Source organism: Diceros bicornis, chromosome 14 (assembly GCF_020826845.1).
Source record: "Diceros bicornis minor isolate mBicDic1 chromosome 14, mDicBic1.mat.cur, whole genome shotgun sequence".
Classification (NCBI taxonomy): domain Eukaryota; kingdom Metazoa; phylum Chordata; class Mammalia; order Perissodactyla; family Rhinocerotidae; genus Diceros; species Diceros bicornis.
Genome location: NC_080753.1, coordinates 62,122,193 through 62,138,844, shown reverse-complemented (window position 1 = coordinate 62,138,844; position 16,652 = coordinate 62,122,193). Strand labels below are relative to the sequence as shown.

The 16,652-nt window shown below is 39.9% G+C and overlaps 1 protein-coding gene across 2 annotated transcripts in view; it reads right to left on the bottom strand.

The window, feature by feature from the left end:
- Positions 1-16,652, bottom strand: part of ECI2 (enoyl-CoA delta isomerase 2) — a 23,791-nt gene extending 7,139 nt beyond the window's left edge. Inside the window, exons 1-6 of one of the 2 annotated variants that reach the window (XM_058555349.1) lie at positions 16,546-16,652; positions 14,127-14,289; positions 9,936-10,034; positions 9,514-9,702; positions 7,005-7,074; positions 13-115 (exon numbers count right to left, since the gene is read on the bottom strand). In XM_058555349.1, the coding sequence (XP_058411332.1) occupies positions 13-115; positions 7,005-7,074; positions 9,514-9,702; positions 9,936-10,034; positions 14,127-14,289; positions 16,546-16,601 (680 nt within the window). In that variant the 5' untranslated portion in view covers positions 16,602-16,652. Of the gene's footprint in view, positions 1-12; positions 116-7,004; positions 7,075-9,513; positions 9,703-9,935; positions 10,035-14,126; positions 14,290-14,374; positions 15,753-16,545 lie in introns of those variants that run through there. The other variant, XM_058555350.1, reaches the window with a different exon arrangement.

Here is a 16,652-nt window from a genome sequence, read left to right as displayed (position 1 = left end):
TGTCACTCTTACCTTAGTAAATTGGTACTATTTTTAGCTTTCTCCTCTATTCCACCAAGGGGAGTATCAGTGACGTTGGTCAAGTCATTCCCACTACAGTAAAAGTCACCATTTCCTGTAAATAAAGTCAACAGATTCACCACCCATTCATTCTATAATTTTGAGTATCCACTGTGTGCCAGGCTCTGTGTCACACACTGGAAGCACACTGGTGAACCAGCTATCGTTCCTGCCCTAATCTACAGACTAGTGAGTAAGCTGGACATGGATTTAAAAACACACAAAGGTAGGCAATAAAACTTTGATACAAAGGAGAGATACATGATGTGAGAGCATGTAACGAGATTTGGTCTAATCAGGGAGTTCAGGGAGGGACTTTCCTAACAAAGGGTCAACTGAACTGAGAGCTGAAGGACAAGCAAGGTTAGCTAGAAAATGAGGGATGGGAAAAATATTCACACAGAGGAAACAGCACGTGCAAAGGTTCTGTGGAGTGGGTAACCCCGGTGTGTATGATGAGTTGAAAGAAGTGCCAACATGCCAGAGCAGAAAAAGCCAGGGGGAGGAAGCTGGTTCAGGATGAGGATAGGCAGGATAGACAATGTGGGGCTTTGCAGATCCTTTAGGAAGTTTTGCCTTTACTCTAAGAGCACTGAAAGTGTTTTATTTTAAAGTATAATTTACATACAATAAAATGACCAGTTTTAAACACTCGGTTCAATGATTTTTGATAACTGTAAATATTCATGCGATCACCTTCCAAAACAAGATATAGAACATTTCCATCTTCCCAGAAAGTTTCTGTGAGCCCCTTTCCAGTCACACCACCCCACCCTGCCCCAAGGTGATCACTTTCTGATTTCAATCACCATAGATTAGTTCTATTTTAGAGCTTTATCTAAATGGAATCATACAATAACGTAGTCTTTTGCGTCTGTCTTCTTTTGCTGAACTATGTTTTAAAGATTCACCCATGTTCTTGTGTGTATCAGTTATCAATTCCTCTTTATTGTTGAGTAGCATTCCATTGTATGAATAGTCAACGACTCGTTTATTCATCTGTCAATTGATGGATATTTTGATTTGTTCTGTTTTTGGCTACTGTGAATCAAGCTACCATGACAGTTCTTGCACAAGTGGTTTGTGGACATATGTTTAATTTATCTTGAGTAATTGGTGTGTCACTGAGCTGATGTGTGTTTAACTCTATAACAAGTTGCCAAACAATTCTCCAGAGTGTCCTCACGTCAGAAATGTATGAGTCCCAGTTGCCCACATCATCACCAATATTTGGTATTGTCTGTTTTTCAATTTTAGTTATTCTAGTGGGTGAAATATCTTGTGGTTTTAATTTGCATTTCTTTGATAACTAATGATATTGAGCACCGTTTTATGTGTTTATTGGCAATTCATAAATCTTCTTTTGTAAAGTGTCCCAGTCTTTTATCCAGTTTTTAAATCTAGTTGTTCCTCTTATTAATTGGTAGGAGTTCTTTATATATCCTGGAATATTAGTCCTTAATCAGATTTATGTATGGCAAATATTCTTTTCACAGCCTGTGGCTTGTATATCATTTTCTTACTATTGTCTTTTGATAAGCAGACATTTTAAATTTTGATGAAGTCTAATTTGTAAATTGTTTCTTTTATGGCTAATGCTTTTTGTCTCCTGTCCAAGAAATCTCTGCTTACCCGAAAATAACAAAGATATTCTATGGTTTCTTCTAGAAGGTTTCCGTTTCTGGATTTCATGCTTAGATAACTTTTAAATTAATTTTTATGTGTTGTAAGATGGGATTGAAGTTCATTTTTCCCCATATGGATATTTAGTTGCTCTAGCACCATTTGTTAAAAGACTTTTTTAACAAATTTCTCCATTGAATTATTTTGGTGCCACTGAATAATGTCCAGTAGGGGAAAAATAAAACTTTTATTTGGAAAAAGTTTACATTAGATGTCGTAAGGAGATTGGGCAGGGCATGGGAGAGAGAAGGCAGGAGATGTGGATAGATTAGATAAGGGCTTACTTCAGTTCAGACAAGAGTCCACAGTGGCTTGGACTAGTGCAGAGGAGACAAGGAAAAAAGGATGGATTCCAGAGATACTGATGAAGTGAAATGGGATTAGACTGGACATGGGAGGTAAGGGAGGGACAAGTGTCAATAATGGATGTGAGGATTCTGATCTACATAACAGGGTGGATGTGCAGCCACCCACTGTGATTTGTAACGCTGAAAAAAGTCCAGAGAAAGAGTGTGGGAGGTGACACTCATGAGGAAGTGCCAGGTGGGTACACCAGTCTGGAACCCTACGAAGCGTCCTGGGCTGAAGACACAAACGTGGGAATCACTGCCATATGGACTTTCGTTGAGGGGCAGGCATGGATGAGAGGGTCCTGGGAGAGCACAGGGTGAAAACAGAAGAATGCCTGGGGCTAAGCCTTCAGGAACTCTCCCGTTTGATGGCTGCACAGAGGATGAACTGCAAAGGCGATCAGAGAGAGCAGCCAGAGACAGGAGGAAACTCGGGCAAGCTGTGCCCTGGAGCCTAGGCAAGAGAGATGTTTAAGAAGGAGGGAGAGTCAGATGAGGCCTGAAAAAGGTCCCTGGATTTAATGATATGAAGTCAGTGGGGACCTAAGGAAAAGGTAAAGACCACACCAGAATGGTCTCAAGGGCAAGTTTCAAAGGAAAAATTCAAAGGACATGTTTGTTTTGTAGCAGGGCTTTAGACAGTTATATTTGGGGCACTGAGAAACAAAGAGCTATATTTGATTTCAGCAGTATTTTTACATAACAAATTTGTTAATTTTTTCCTACATTTGCACCAGGAGCAAACAGTGTCATAAATAGTATTTTCAATAATTGTATAAGCAATAAAACTTTGTTTTCAAACAAATTCTTATGCAGGTCCTCAATATATATATAAAATATTAAGAGCTGAGCTCTCCTGTGAAAGTCGGCTCAAAATAGAAAGTGATGGACAACAGAAAGAAATGAAAAGGAGCTTGAGAGAGTTCACGAAAAAAAAGAAAGAAAACCATAACCATTAAAGAAATGATGCCATTACAAGCAGTACAAAGGAGAAGAGACATTGTTAAAAACACAGTCAGGGACTTGGAGTACAGGATTGAGACAAATGAGCAAAATAAATGAAGACAATAGAGTTAAGAATTCAGAGAAAATAATGGATAATAGTCCCAGCAGACCAGACATTTCTTTTCTATAACCAGAATTTCTTTCAAAGAGAACAGATCAATTGAAATAAAAATATTAAGAGACATTATGAAAGAAAACTTAAAATAAGGCCTTAATGATCAGTTTAAAAAAGATACGCATGGGCCGGCCCCGTGGCTTAGCGGTTAAGTGTGCATGCTCTGCTACTGGCGGCCCGGGTTTGGATCCTGGGAATGCACTGACACACCGCTTCTCCGGCCATGCTGAGGCTGCGTCCCACAGACAGCAACTAGAAGGATGTGCAACTATGACATACAACTATCTACCGGGGCTTTGGGGAAAAAAAAAAAAAAGGAGGAGGATTGGCAATAGATGTTAGTTCAGACCCAGTCTTCCTCAGCAAAAAGAGGAGGATTAGCATGGATGTTAGCTCAGAGCTGATCTTCCTCACACACACACACAAAAAAACATATGCATTTCTCAGGAAAAAGTGATAAAGAATGGGACATATCCCATGGTCTTCCAGGGAAAAAAATGATCTTATAAAGGGGCTGAAAACCAAAATAATGGTAGCCTCAAACTTCTCCTACAACATCCAATGCTAGAAGATAATGGAGCTCTACTTAGACTGTACCCTTGGAAGAGAGACTGAGAGGTGTCAGGAAATTCCCGTTAACTTCCTCACCTTTCACAGGGAAAACCAACAGACTGTCCAGAAGGAATAATACAAGGTAGAGATGTTGGTGTGTACCACAGGAAGCTATAAAAGTAATAACTAAAAGCAGTTAAAAACTTCCAAAGTGTGAGAAATAAAACACACACAAAGCAAAACAAGGAAAATACAGACCATGAAGTAAAAAATAACAATCAAAAGAAGCATTATAAATAGAAAGCTTGAAAGATGCCAGAATGAAAATCTAACGTATCTATCATAGACATAAATCTAAACAGGTAAATGTGCCTTTACAAGAGAAACTCAGACTGGAGCAAATGGGGAGAATCCAAATTGGCACTATATGAGACACGACCAATAAAAAACAAGTCAGAAAGGTATAAAGTTAAAAGGATGGATAAAGTTTGCCAGACAAGTGCAAACAGTACTGAAGCAGGCATTATGGTATTAATATTTGACAAGGGTGACTTCAAGGCAAAGAGCATCAAATGAGACCAAGATGGCCATTTGGTAATAAAGGATAAAATACACAGTAAAGACCTAACTTTCATAAACTTTTAGTGCTAATAAGATAAAAACTTGCTTTAAAGCAAAAACGTTTTTTTGACACAAAGGAGAAACTGACAGAAACACCATAGTAACAGATGCCTTTGATTTACTTTTTCAGTCCAAGACAGATTAATTAGAAGAAAACACAAAATTTGATGAATCGAAATGACGTCAGTTAGAAAGGTAAGTCTAAGGTGTATTTTTACCTCTACACCTGAAAGATAAAGAATGGACTTACTCTTGAAGTGCTCCTGGAAGACACAAAAAATTGGCCATTTTCCAATTATTTATCTTCAGGGTAGAGATATTAATCTATAGCAATATACACAAAATTTTAATAGATTCTTAGAAAGTAAAATTAGTAAAACTGATAATCTCTCAGTATAACACAATAAAGCTAGGAATTAATAACAGAATGCAAAACCAAAGAAAAAACTCCTTTCTGGAAATTAAAGGATTATGTAATGCTTAGATCAAAGAGAAAATAGAAACCAAAAAGTGAAAAATATATGGAAAATACCTACAGTAAAAGCACTATTTATCAAAATTTAATCATTCAGTTTTCTCACCTGTAAAATAGAAGTAATGACAGGGCCTAACCTCATGCGGTTGTTGTGAGAAAGCTTAGAAAAATTAGGAATTAAGAAAAGCTTTAAAAAGAAAGTGCTTAAAACAGTGCTGGCAAACAAAAAGTATTTATTATATAAACATTATCCATTATTATCATTATTATTAAACTCAGCAGTTTTACTTCTAGGAATATAGCCTACAGATATACTTGCACATTAGCTGAAAGATGTACATCCAAGGATATTCATTGCAGCATCATTTTAATAGCAAAAAGACTAAGTACAATCCACGTGTTTATCAATAGTGGAATGACGAAATCAGTTATGGAATCCAAAAACTGTAATACTTTGCAGTCCTAAAGAGAAAAACTTAGATGTATATGCATCGATGGAAAACAATTTTTCAGGATACGTTGTTAAGGAGGGAAGGTGAGTATAATATGTGTGTATTATACGCTTCCTTTTCTGTTTTAAAGAAAGTGGAGGGAGACAAGCATACACATGCTTGTATACACACAGGCAGTTTCTGGAAGGCATCAGTGAAAACAGAATTTGTCTAGGGAGTGGGACTGGGGTTCCAAGGAGAGTGAGAATCAGTTTTGCTAGGTACCTTTTCACATTCTTTGGAATTTTTTTTTTAAACCATGTGCTAATAGTTAATAAAAAAAACATAAAACATTCTTCTCCTGTACATATCAAAGCAACGCCACTTCTAAACTATTGTTTTTGTTATCTCCATTCTCCTAAATTACCTAGGTGTACATACGAGATACCAGGGCCATCTTCAATTCTTACCTTTCCCTCATCTCCTCTAATCGGCCATTAGTTTTCTCTCTCTCCCCCCCACCTCTTTTTTTACTAAAAGCTATCTGATATCTCTATATATTATTTATTTTACAAATTTAAAGAATATCAAGAGAAAATAAAATCACTTCTGCTTCTGCCACGTCAACATAACAGTAAGGGCTCCCATCTATCCAGTGCCTGCTGTGTGCCACGCCCGCACCTACTTTATCTCATGGCATCATCTCAACCATCCAATGGGGTTAGGAAAACACTGTCTTCTCCGTGCAGGAAGCAGAGGTTGCCCACAGGTGGTAAGGAGTGAAGCCAGGATTTATACTCAAGTTGATCTGAGTCCTGAGCCTAAGCTGTAATCATTACATCTAGTGCCCCTTCCAAATCCGAAAATGACTTTCATTTTCTAGGTTCTCATTAGTAAAGGTCCATGGGCATCCAGAATATTTTCCAGTTATAATGACAGTACTGATTTCATTTTTAATAGTTTTTTATTATATCTTAAACATTTTCTATATTGTTGGTCTTTACAATGATAACTTTTAATGCTTGTGCAATATATAGTCTAGTGGATGTTCTATAATTTGCTTCATTATTCTATTATAGCAACATATTTAGAATGTTTTAACATTTTCAAAACTATGTGAAATGCTGCAAAGATTATCTTTCTTGCATAAGACTTTTCCTTTTTCTTGCTTAATTTCTCTAAAATAAATTCCCATAAATGGGATTCCTGTACCAAAGGATATGAACATTTTATATATTGCCAAGTGCCCTTTTCCTTAGTTATTTACACTTTTTATAGCCATTTAGACTGCTCTCAGCAAGATATTAGAGGCATTTATTCTACCATAACCTTGTCAAAATTGGGTCTAATTAAAAATTTTGCTAATTTGGATAAGTACAAAGTGGTATCTCATCATTTTGATTTGTATTTGTTATTATTAATGAGGTTGCATTTTTCCTTGTTTGTTTAATACTTCGACTTTCTCATATAAATTATCTATTCATTTTACTCACCAATTTATCTAGTAGGTCTTAACACTCTTCTTACCAATTTGTATCTGTTTTTTACATGATAAAGATACCGATCCAGTGTCTGTTATATTTTTTATATATTTAAGAATTAGAGTATTTCAGTACTAGAAAAGATCTTAGAGCTTATTTACTCAATTTCCTATCTAGTATGAAATCCCCCCAAATAGAAATTTAATTAAGAAATCCAAGAAAATGTCTTACCCGTTAGAACAGTTATGGCTGAGTCATCCTGGCTTGCAGCTTTAAGTGCAAGTATGATTTCTTGATACATCTATGTGAAAGAGGGAAGAGGAGGAAAAGAAAAGGACTCTGAAAATGGTAACCATCACCCAGTGGATTCCCTAAATGCCAGTCTGCAAGCCTGCTCCCTGCACAGTGCCAAACATTTATGCTGGTTGTATTCACATAACCAAAAAGGCAGTCCACGACAGTGGAGAGGACTCTCATTCCTTTAACAATTACATGGTGTGTATTATGTACCAAATGCTACAGCAGATGCTGGAGGACATATCCATGTTTTCCAAAAGTGAACAGATCAGACACAGTCCTCGAGCTTTTGGAATTAATAGATGGGGTCAGCTCTAAAATGGGTGGAAGGCACAAAGCAGCAGGAAGCTCAGAGGAGCTGCTGATACTTATCTAGGGTAGGTAGGATGGGAGGTGGCCAGAGGAAGCTTTCCACGAAGCAATGAAGCAACATTTCAGTGGAGACCTTGAGAAAGAACACGCGTGTCCCAGGCAGTCTGGGAGGTGTTAGTGAGAGGTAAAAAGCTGGGATTTCCAAGGATGATGGGCCCACTATTTGAAATCAGCAACATCACTAAAACTCTTGGACATATATTTGTCATAGGTTTTGATGCATTTAAAATAGGTGCAGTTTCTACCTTAGATGAGACTTCAACATGGGAGAGAATGATGCAGAGGGCTGGTATTTACAGACACATAGACACTGAAAAAGTAAATAAATGGACTTTACATAACACATGAATAAAGGCGAAACCATTTCCACCGTGGGAGGGACTGAGGAAGTAATTCCATTATTATTATTATAGTTATGATGACACAGCATGATAGAGTAACTGCAAGAGCCGGGATTAGGAGATGGATATATGCGGGTTTCAATTTAGGTTTTCCTGCTTATTAGTTATGTGAATTGCAGCAAGTTACTACTTAACCTAATTATTTTATTGTTAAATAATAACAACAATGGTTCCTTGTGGGAATTAAACAGAGCTCCGTAGGGACACACATAGGCACTCAGTAAGGAGTGGTGACTATTATTATTACCATGATTATATAGACATAAGTCGGGGAAAAGAAAAGAAAGTTTTGAGAATCAGACGCTTTATTAATTGAATGGCACATATCCAACTTCATGGAATTCTTATCTAAGACTGTTGTAAGTTAGTATACTCCTTCTACTACGATGTAGATGATAAATCCAACGGATAGGGTTAGAGCCCTCTCAAATTTTACTCCCAGTTCAGCAGCAAGCATCCAATTAATTCCCTATAATTTTTTTAAGGGGAAAGGGCTGAAGTGGTTATTTTTTTTTAATTGTGATTTTTCTTATTGAGGTATAATCGACATATTAGTTTCAGGTGTACAACATAATGATTCGATATTTGTATATATTGCAAAACGATCACCACAATAAGTCTAGTTAACATTTATCACCACAGTTACAAAATTTTTTCTTTCTTGTGATGAGAACTTTTAAGATCTACTCTCTTAGCAACTCCAAATATGCAATACAGTATTATTAACTATAGTCTTCATGCTGTACATTATATCCCCAAGACTTATTTATTTTATAACTGGAAGTTTGTACATTTTCACCCCCTTCACCCATTTTGCCCACCCCCTAACCCCTGCCTCTGGCAACCACCAATCTGTTCTCTGTCTCTATGAGCTTGGTTTTGTTTTCTTTTAGATTCCACATATAAGTGAGATAATACAGTATTTGTTTTTCTCTGTCTGACTTATTTTACTTAGCAAATTGTCCTCAAGTTCTACCCATGTTAGAACTTGGTAGAACTTGCTGCCCTTTGCCACGAAAGGCAAGATTTTCTTTTTTTATGGCTGAGTAGTATTCCAGTGTGTCTGTGTGTGTACCACATTTTATTTATCCATTCATCCATTGATAGACACTTAGGAGGCTGCTGAAGTGGTTTTTTTTTATTATCATTCTAGTTCAGTGACAGAGTCAAAGACTAGAGTTGTCCTTGTGAAGCAGCTCATTTCAAGCAGAGCTGGGCTATGATCTATTTAAGATGAAGTCCTTCTCCTTCCTCCCTCTACTTGTACAAAATAAAGCTCCATGCAAGTAGAATAGTACTCTCTCTCAAGTCTAAGTGACATGAAGATACTTCCGGGGAGAGACTATACCAACCTTAGAGAACCTCTACACATATTCTCTTGTATCAATGTATGTCTCATTTGTGTTAATTTAATTTATTTGTGCTTCCATCATTAGGAAAGTTGCAGTGCCTTCTGGGCATGTAGGACCTACCTGAATCTCACAAATTGTAAATAATGAATGACCAACTCTGTTGTACAAAGAAGTAGCCACAGTGACTAATCTTCCTGCACAAATCAAACAAGAGATATCACAAAAATAGGAATGATGCTGAAACACTATAGTTTTTGAGTGAAATAGACAGAAGAAGAAAAGAAAAGCAGGACAAACGTCCAGGGTACGTAGTGTTACCTGAGTGCTGATTGCGTTCTTTCGGGTGGGCCGGTTCAACATGATCTTTGTAATGCCATCTTCAGAGGTCACCACCAGGGTTCCATATCCCGCGTGTTCCTTGTCTGCTCCAGGCTTCACCTGGCTAGAGGATTCAGATGAAGAGCTCAAACTGGACACCAAATCCACATAGTTCTGCCTGGCAGTTTCCTGAAGAGAAGATGGCAAATAGCTTCAGCCAATGGTCAATGGATAAGCATTTTGAGAAACCTACTATGCTAATAAACAGCACCCTGCAATGAAGAAAGAACAGAGGTTCTGATTCAATAGAGGCACAGCAAGATCTCAAAGGCTCCACCTCTAATGGCTTGATAACGAGAAATACCCAACATCCTTTAGGAGTACAGCAAGTAAAACAAAATCAAAGTAACAAGTAAATTTACCTCAGGCAGGCTACCAAGAGCATTCCATGCTTCCCATTTGGCTTTATTGATCAAGTCAAAGACACCCGGTTTGGGCATATTACAAGGTCCTTCAGTGGCCTGTGGAAAGGAGAGGGGCAATTACTGGTCAAATGTCCATGGAAATTAGAGCCTTAAACATTTAAGATCCATAAAGTGCACAACTAGCATGAATGCACCTTGCCCTCCCGAACACTTGCACAAGGTACATAACTTGATCTGAACTTTCCCCTAGCCCTCTCTTTGATGCTGTTGCTAAATATGCACAAACTACAGAAAAAAGACTGGAGAGACAAGATGCCCTATCAGCTGTCAATCCCTAAAATAAGTTATAACTGCCTGCATATGAAAATAATGCAAGATAAGGGTTTTGGGAAGCACTTTTTAAAAACTTCTAATAGCTCATTAGTTTTATATTGATGATCACATTTTTCACACACAGTCAAAATATTCAAGTCAACAATCATCAAAGCTAAATAGCCAACCAAACATTTGGAAACCCAGAGCATATTCTGAAAGCCCAGTCAAAGGTACAAACACACACCACTAATTGAGTGGTGGATTTCTGGTAACTAAGCAACAGAGCTGTAGCTGGGGGAGCAGGGGTACGGCTGTCAGAGCCACTGGTCCTTAGAAAACCCAACTGAAGGACATGAAAGTAGAAAGCAAAAAGCAACTAAATTTTACTTGTTTGGGGGTAGGGGGAGGGAGTGTTTTGAGATGAATAAAATATCCGACTCAGCTACTTTTTAGAAATGGCAATTTAAAACTCCACTTAATAACCACACTTAAAGTTTTAAATTTCATAATATAATTAGCCAGCTTTGAAAAACAAAAGCAGTAAAGGAGGCTAAGACTTTCCAAAGATGAAGAGATAAGAGTCACCCGCAAGAGTTAGCCACCTGAGAACACAGAGGCAACACATGCCACAGGACTGACCCCACTTCTGATGTCAAATGAAAGGCTGGGGGGCTTCTGAGACCACTGTCAGGTTCAATAATCTGCTGGAATGACTCACAGAAAGCTCTTATACTCACAGTTACGGTTGGTTACAGGGAAGGATACAGAAGAACATCAGCAAAGGAGGAGATGCATAGGGGAATAGGGGGAAGTAAGCCTGGCTCCGCACTCTGGAGCCAGGACAGGGTACGTCTCCCAGAACTGATGTGCGGCGACACACACGGAGCACTGCCCACCAGGAAGCCCATTCAAGCCTCAGTGTCCAGTTTTCACTGGGGCTTCATCACTTAGGCATGACTGGTTGTGTAATCCAAAGCCCCCACCCTAAACTACACTGTTGCTATCTGGTGTGGTCAGTCCCACTCTAAATCACATTGTGAGACCATCCAGGCAAACAAAGACACTCCCATCAGGCATGGCATTTCAAGGGCTTAGAGATCACCTCCCAGAAGCCAAGGGCAAAGGCCAGACCTCTTTTTGGGGCAAAGTTAAATTCCTGACTATACACATCCATATTAAAGTAAAAGAGGTTCATACCAGTCATAGGAAGAGAAAAATAGATAATACACAGGAGCCCAGAGGGGCTGACTTCCCAGGGTAGTCTTTAGATATTAGACATTTAGACATTAAAATTTAAGTTTGAAAACTTGGTTATAAAGTTCTACAAAAGCAGACCATGATAATGAATTCCCAATATTCATCACCCAAATTCAACTCCTATCATTTTTTGCCATACTTGCTTCATCCATTCTTTTCTGCTTAATTATTTTAGTAAATCTCAAACACAATACTATTTCAGACTTACATACTTAGTATGTATTCCTAAAAAATGTCAACATTTTCTTATACAACTATGATTAACAATAATTCCTAGGTATCATCTAATACTCAGTCCATATTCAAATTTCCCCAATTGTTTCAAAACACCTTTTTAAGTTAAACCAACTTAATTCTAATTCTTGATTCTAATCAGCAGCCAAATAAGGCCTACACATTTGGTTGTTATATCTTTTAGGTCTTTTTTGCTCTGGAGTGATCCTGACAGGTTACTTTTTGCCTTAATAGTGTGGGGGATCAGAATTGGCCACCTCAAAATATGTGTCTCTACCCTGATTATTTTCTCTGAAAGAAACTTTGACCCTCCCCTGCCTCCCCAACTTCATAAAAGAATTTAATTCTGGGTATGGATAGACGGGGAGGGTCCTTGCTAAGCCCATTCTTATCAAAGTTCTGTTTACCAAATATTTAAATCTCCATTCATAAGGGTGTCTCCCTCTCTGTCCTGGGGGGGGGGGGATGACCTCATCTCTAGAAACTTATCAACGTGGAAGGTGAGGCCTTAAATCTGCATAATAACCTTACTATTGTTTACTGTGCTTTTCTGGTAATCTCCCATAGCTGACTCCCTCCATCCCCAACATCCTCCTTTGTCTTTCTATTTAAGAGGAGACCTCCGCCATCTTGTTGAGTTACTCAGTGGGTGTCTCTCATGTATATATGTTATAAAGCTTTGTTTGATTTTCTCCTGCTATTTGGTCTCATGTCAATTTAATTTGTAGACCAGCCAGAAAGGACCCAGAGTGGGTAGAGGATAGTCTTCCTCCCCTTCAATAGTATTTCAAAGTCTAATACATAACTCTCATGTATACACTCTTTAGAGGAAAGGCAGTGTGGGAGATCAAAATTTGGCCACCCCAAAATATATGTCTTTACCTTGATTATTTTCTCTGATGGACATTTGACCTCCCCCACTAACTGCCTAAAGGAATTTAACTCTGGGTATGATAGACTGGCAGGATCCTTGCTAAGCCCATTCTTATCAAAGTTCTGTTTACCAAACATTTACATTTGTAAAGGTATCTCCCTCTCTGTACTGGGAAGAGGAGGGGATGACCTTATCTCTGGAAACTCTTATCAGTACAGAAGGAGAGGACTTAAATCTTCATACCCTTGATTGCTGTGCTTTCTGGTAATCTGTCTCCTCCCCCACCCTCAACATCCTCCTTTGTCTTTATCTAAATCTATTTATTTATTTATTTATTTATTTTTGTGAGATCAGCCCTGTGCTAACATCCGCCAATCCTCCTCTTTTTTTTGCTGAGGAAGACGGCCCTGGGCTAACATCTGTGCCCATCTTCCTCCACTTTATATGGGATGCCACCACAGCATGGCTTGCCAAGCAGTGCGTCGGTGCGCGCCCGGGATCCGAACCAGCGAACCCCGGGCCGCCGCAGCGGAGCGCGCGCACTTAACCGCTTGCGCCACCGGGCCGGCCCCTATCTAAATCTATTTAAGGTGCAAAACCTCCGCCATTTGTTGAGAAACTCAGTTTCCCTGGTTTCTCCCACGTATACATGTTATAAAGCTTTGTTTGATTTTCTCCTGCTATTCGGTCTCTTGGCAATTTAATTTGTAGCCCAGCCAGGAAGGACCCAGAGTGGGGAGAGGATACTCTTCCTCCTCCCCCTTCAGCAGCAGTACAAACCCTAAAAATATTAAAGCTGCATTTTAGTAAAACATACAGCATATTGTGGGGGAAGAGGGAGAATCACCCTCCACCCTTTCCCTTAAGGTTCTTATGGCTGGCCAAATAATTAACAAGACAGGTTAGCAGGAGAAAAAGTTTAATAACATGTATACATGGGAGAAACCAGGGACACTGAGTTTCTCAACAAAATGGCAGAGATTCTCCTCTTAAATACTATCTTCAGCTAAAGACAAAGGAGAATGTTGGGGGTGGGTGGTGTTTTGGGATTTCAGAGGGGAAGAAGACAATTTACATGAAGAGGGAAATGTAAATGTTTATCAGACAATGCTTTGCAGGGCCACCTATAGAGAATGTGGCTGGAGAGACAGGAATTATAGTAATCAAGAGTATGTACATTTAAGTCTTCTTCTTCCGTCCTGATAAGAGTTTTCACAGATAAGGTCTTCCCCCACTCTTCCCACTACATAGAGGGAGATACCTTTACAAATGTAAATATTTGGTAAACAGAAATTGAAAAGAATGGGCTTAGTGAGGACCCTCCCAGTCCATACCCAGAGTTAAATTCCTTTAGGCAGTTAGTGGGGGAGGTCAAATGTCCATCAGAGAAAATAATCAAGGTAAAGAGACACATTTCAGGGTGGCCAAATCTTGATCTCCCACATTATCTATTTGAGGAGTCATCTGCCCAAAATGTCTCCCAATTATATCAGACCTTAGGCATTCACCTGCTTATACAGTGCATAGAGTTTCAGCTTCACTTCATTTCCTGGATCCTTCTTTAGGAGTTTCACCTGATTCACTGCATTTTTCAAGTCCTTCAGACTGGCTCTCATTGCTGCTCCACTCACATGCAGCTTAAGCGCTGGGAAACAAATGACCTGCAGAGGACTGGAAACAGGCAGACTGATTTCTAATTGCTCTCAGCCCTTACCAAAATGCTATGTTTCTCTATAAATATTTTCCCTATACTTACCCTGGTAAGCTGGCTGCAAATGGTTAGTGGTTTCAAGAATGATCCCTAGATAAGAAATCAATACAGAAGCTAACTGTAGTAATTTTTAAACAAGGTAAAGAAAGCTACAACCCAGCATGGTATTTGTAGCAACTCAAATTAGATATAGAGAAAAGCAGCCAGAACCAGAATGTCCATATGAATTTTGCCACAGGCAAGAAGTAAATGAAGGGTGTGCAAGATAGAAGTGAGCAGGAGACCAAGATAAGCAGGTAAAGTGCACAAAAAGAATCTAGTTGTTTGTGTCCCAAAGTCCAAAAACACGTTCTGTGTTCACTGATTAACAAAGTATAAACCTAGTCAGTTTTTTTCTCTCTGCTCTGCAAAACATGGGTTCCAACATAACAGCCGGTGGAAGGAGCTGAGATGGGTGAAGATATAAGAACTGTTCAAAAGGGTAGGTGAAGCAGTTGCTGGCATTCCACACAGAGGACCACTTCTTTCTTAGCAAGGTGCGGGACCTACCCGGAGGAATCTACCTGCTGTGCATGCTAGTCTGTCAAGTCCAGCTGAGCAGACATATCCAGTCCTCACCCCATGATGTTTAACCAGCCAGCCAGGAGCAGAGCAGAAACGGCAAGCACGGCCAGGTAAGTAGGTTTTTAAGCACACACAGTAAGCAGAGGGGAGGGGAAAACTTCAAATGTACAAATGCATAGTGTTGAGGTCACGAGCAAAACCTGGATGTTCATAGTGATGACTCTGAATAATAAAGTTAATGGATTGTTGGGGCCCAGGGCAGGCTACCCCAAAATATGGCACAATGGCACATTGATTATTTTGAATTAAAGTTACTTGAGAAGCAAAAAGGGCATTCTGACCCTCCTGTCTCTGTTCCATCTGAAAGCAGGAAATAAATCTTCAACGTGAAAGGTGCTCTCCCTGCATCCTTATCACCAGAGCTAGGGAACTCAGGGCAGAGAGCCTGCATGAAAAAACCTCGTTAATATACTATCTCAAACCTAAACTCTGTTTAAATTCCTCACTAATTACCTACCCTAAACCTAAGTTTCTTTGTCTTGTCAATTTCTCACACGTTTATTGTTTCTTTGTGTAAAATATATATACACTTCCTGCTTTGTTCACTCTCCGAGCATCATTTTCATGATTCTCTCCGGGGCATGTAATTAATCGGGTTTTTCTCCTGTTGATCTGGTCTTGTATATTAGTACAGCCACACGAACAGAAGACGACTAGAAAGGGGATCTCCACCCTCCCCAACAGCATCAAAGATGATTAAAATAACACAAATAAAGCTCAACCTAACAAATGTACTGCCTCCTCTGCAGTTACATAACTTTCAGAGTAGGATGAACTCTAGGTTCAAACCTTGAAATATTATTGTGTAATTCAATAAAATCAGTTTTCAGTAAGTTTAATATTAGATAATTGAACTATTTTTTTTTGCTTTTTTCCTAAAAAGGGAAAAACTGCATCCTACATGAATCTGGCACCTGGCAAGTTCCAAGTAGTAGAAAATGAAAGGAAAATTTTAAATGTCCACAGAAAGCCTAAACGCGCAAGGTCTCACAAAATGTGGTAGGGAAAATCGTTCATAACTCCACCACCTCAAGGCAACCACGAAGTTCCGGGGCTTTCCTGTTCCCTACGCATAGATTCGTTTTTGGTTTTTACGTAGTCTGACTGTGTATCACGCCATTTAACAGACAGCAGAAGTATTCTCCAAAGAGCAAACAGTTTAACTCCACACTGACGATAACCACTTGCATTTCTGCAGCGTTCAGCAAATAAACAAAGCGTGCTTAGATGTTCCACCTCATTTCAGCTACCTTTGCAACCCAGACGCAGCCACGGTGGCGGCGGGCAGCCTCGGGGGACGCACACCCGCCGCGGTGGGGCCCGGACGCGCGCTGGGCGCGGACGCGGGAGGCGGCCTGGGGGACGCGGGAGAGACAACTGCAGCTCAGACCTCCCGACGCGTCCTTCCTGACGCTTCCCGGCCCAGCCGAGGAGGAGGGCGCGCGTTTAGAGGACACTTCACGTCACTCTCTCCCTGGAAAGCACAAAAGCTTAACCCTGTTGCTACCAAGACAGGACAACAGAGAGGACGGCGACTCCCGCACGGACGGCAGGGTCCCACGGCGACCTCGGGCCCCGGGCTCAGCGCTTACCTCCTGACGGCGCTCAGGCAACGGCACCACGCCAGTCTGCCGCTCGCGCCAGCCATGGAGCGGTCACACGCGCGGTGGGGCCCGGGGAGCCCGGCATTAAAGCGGTG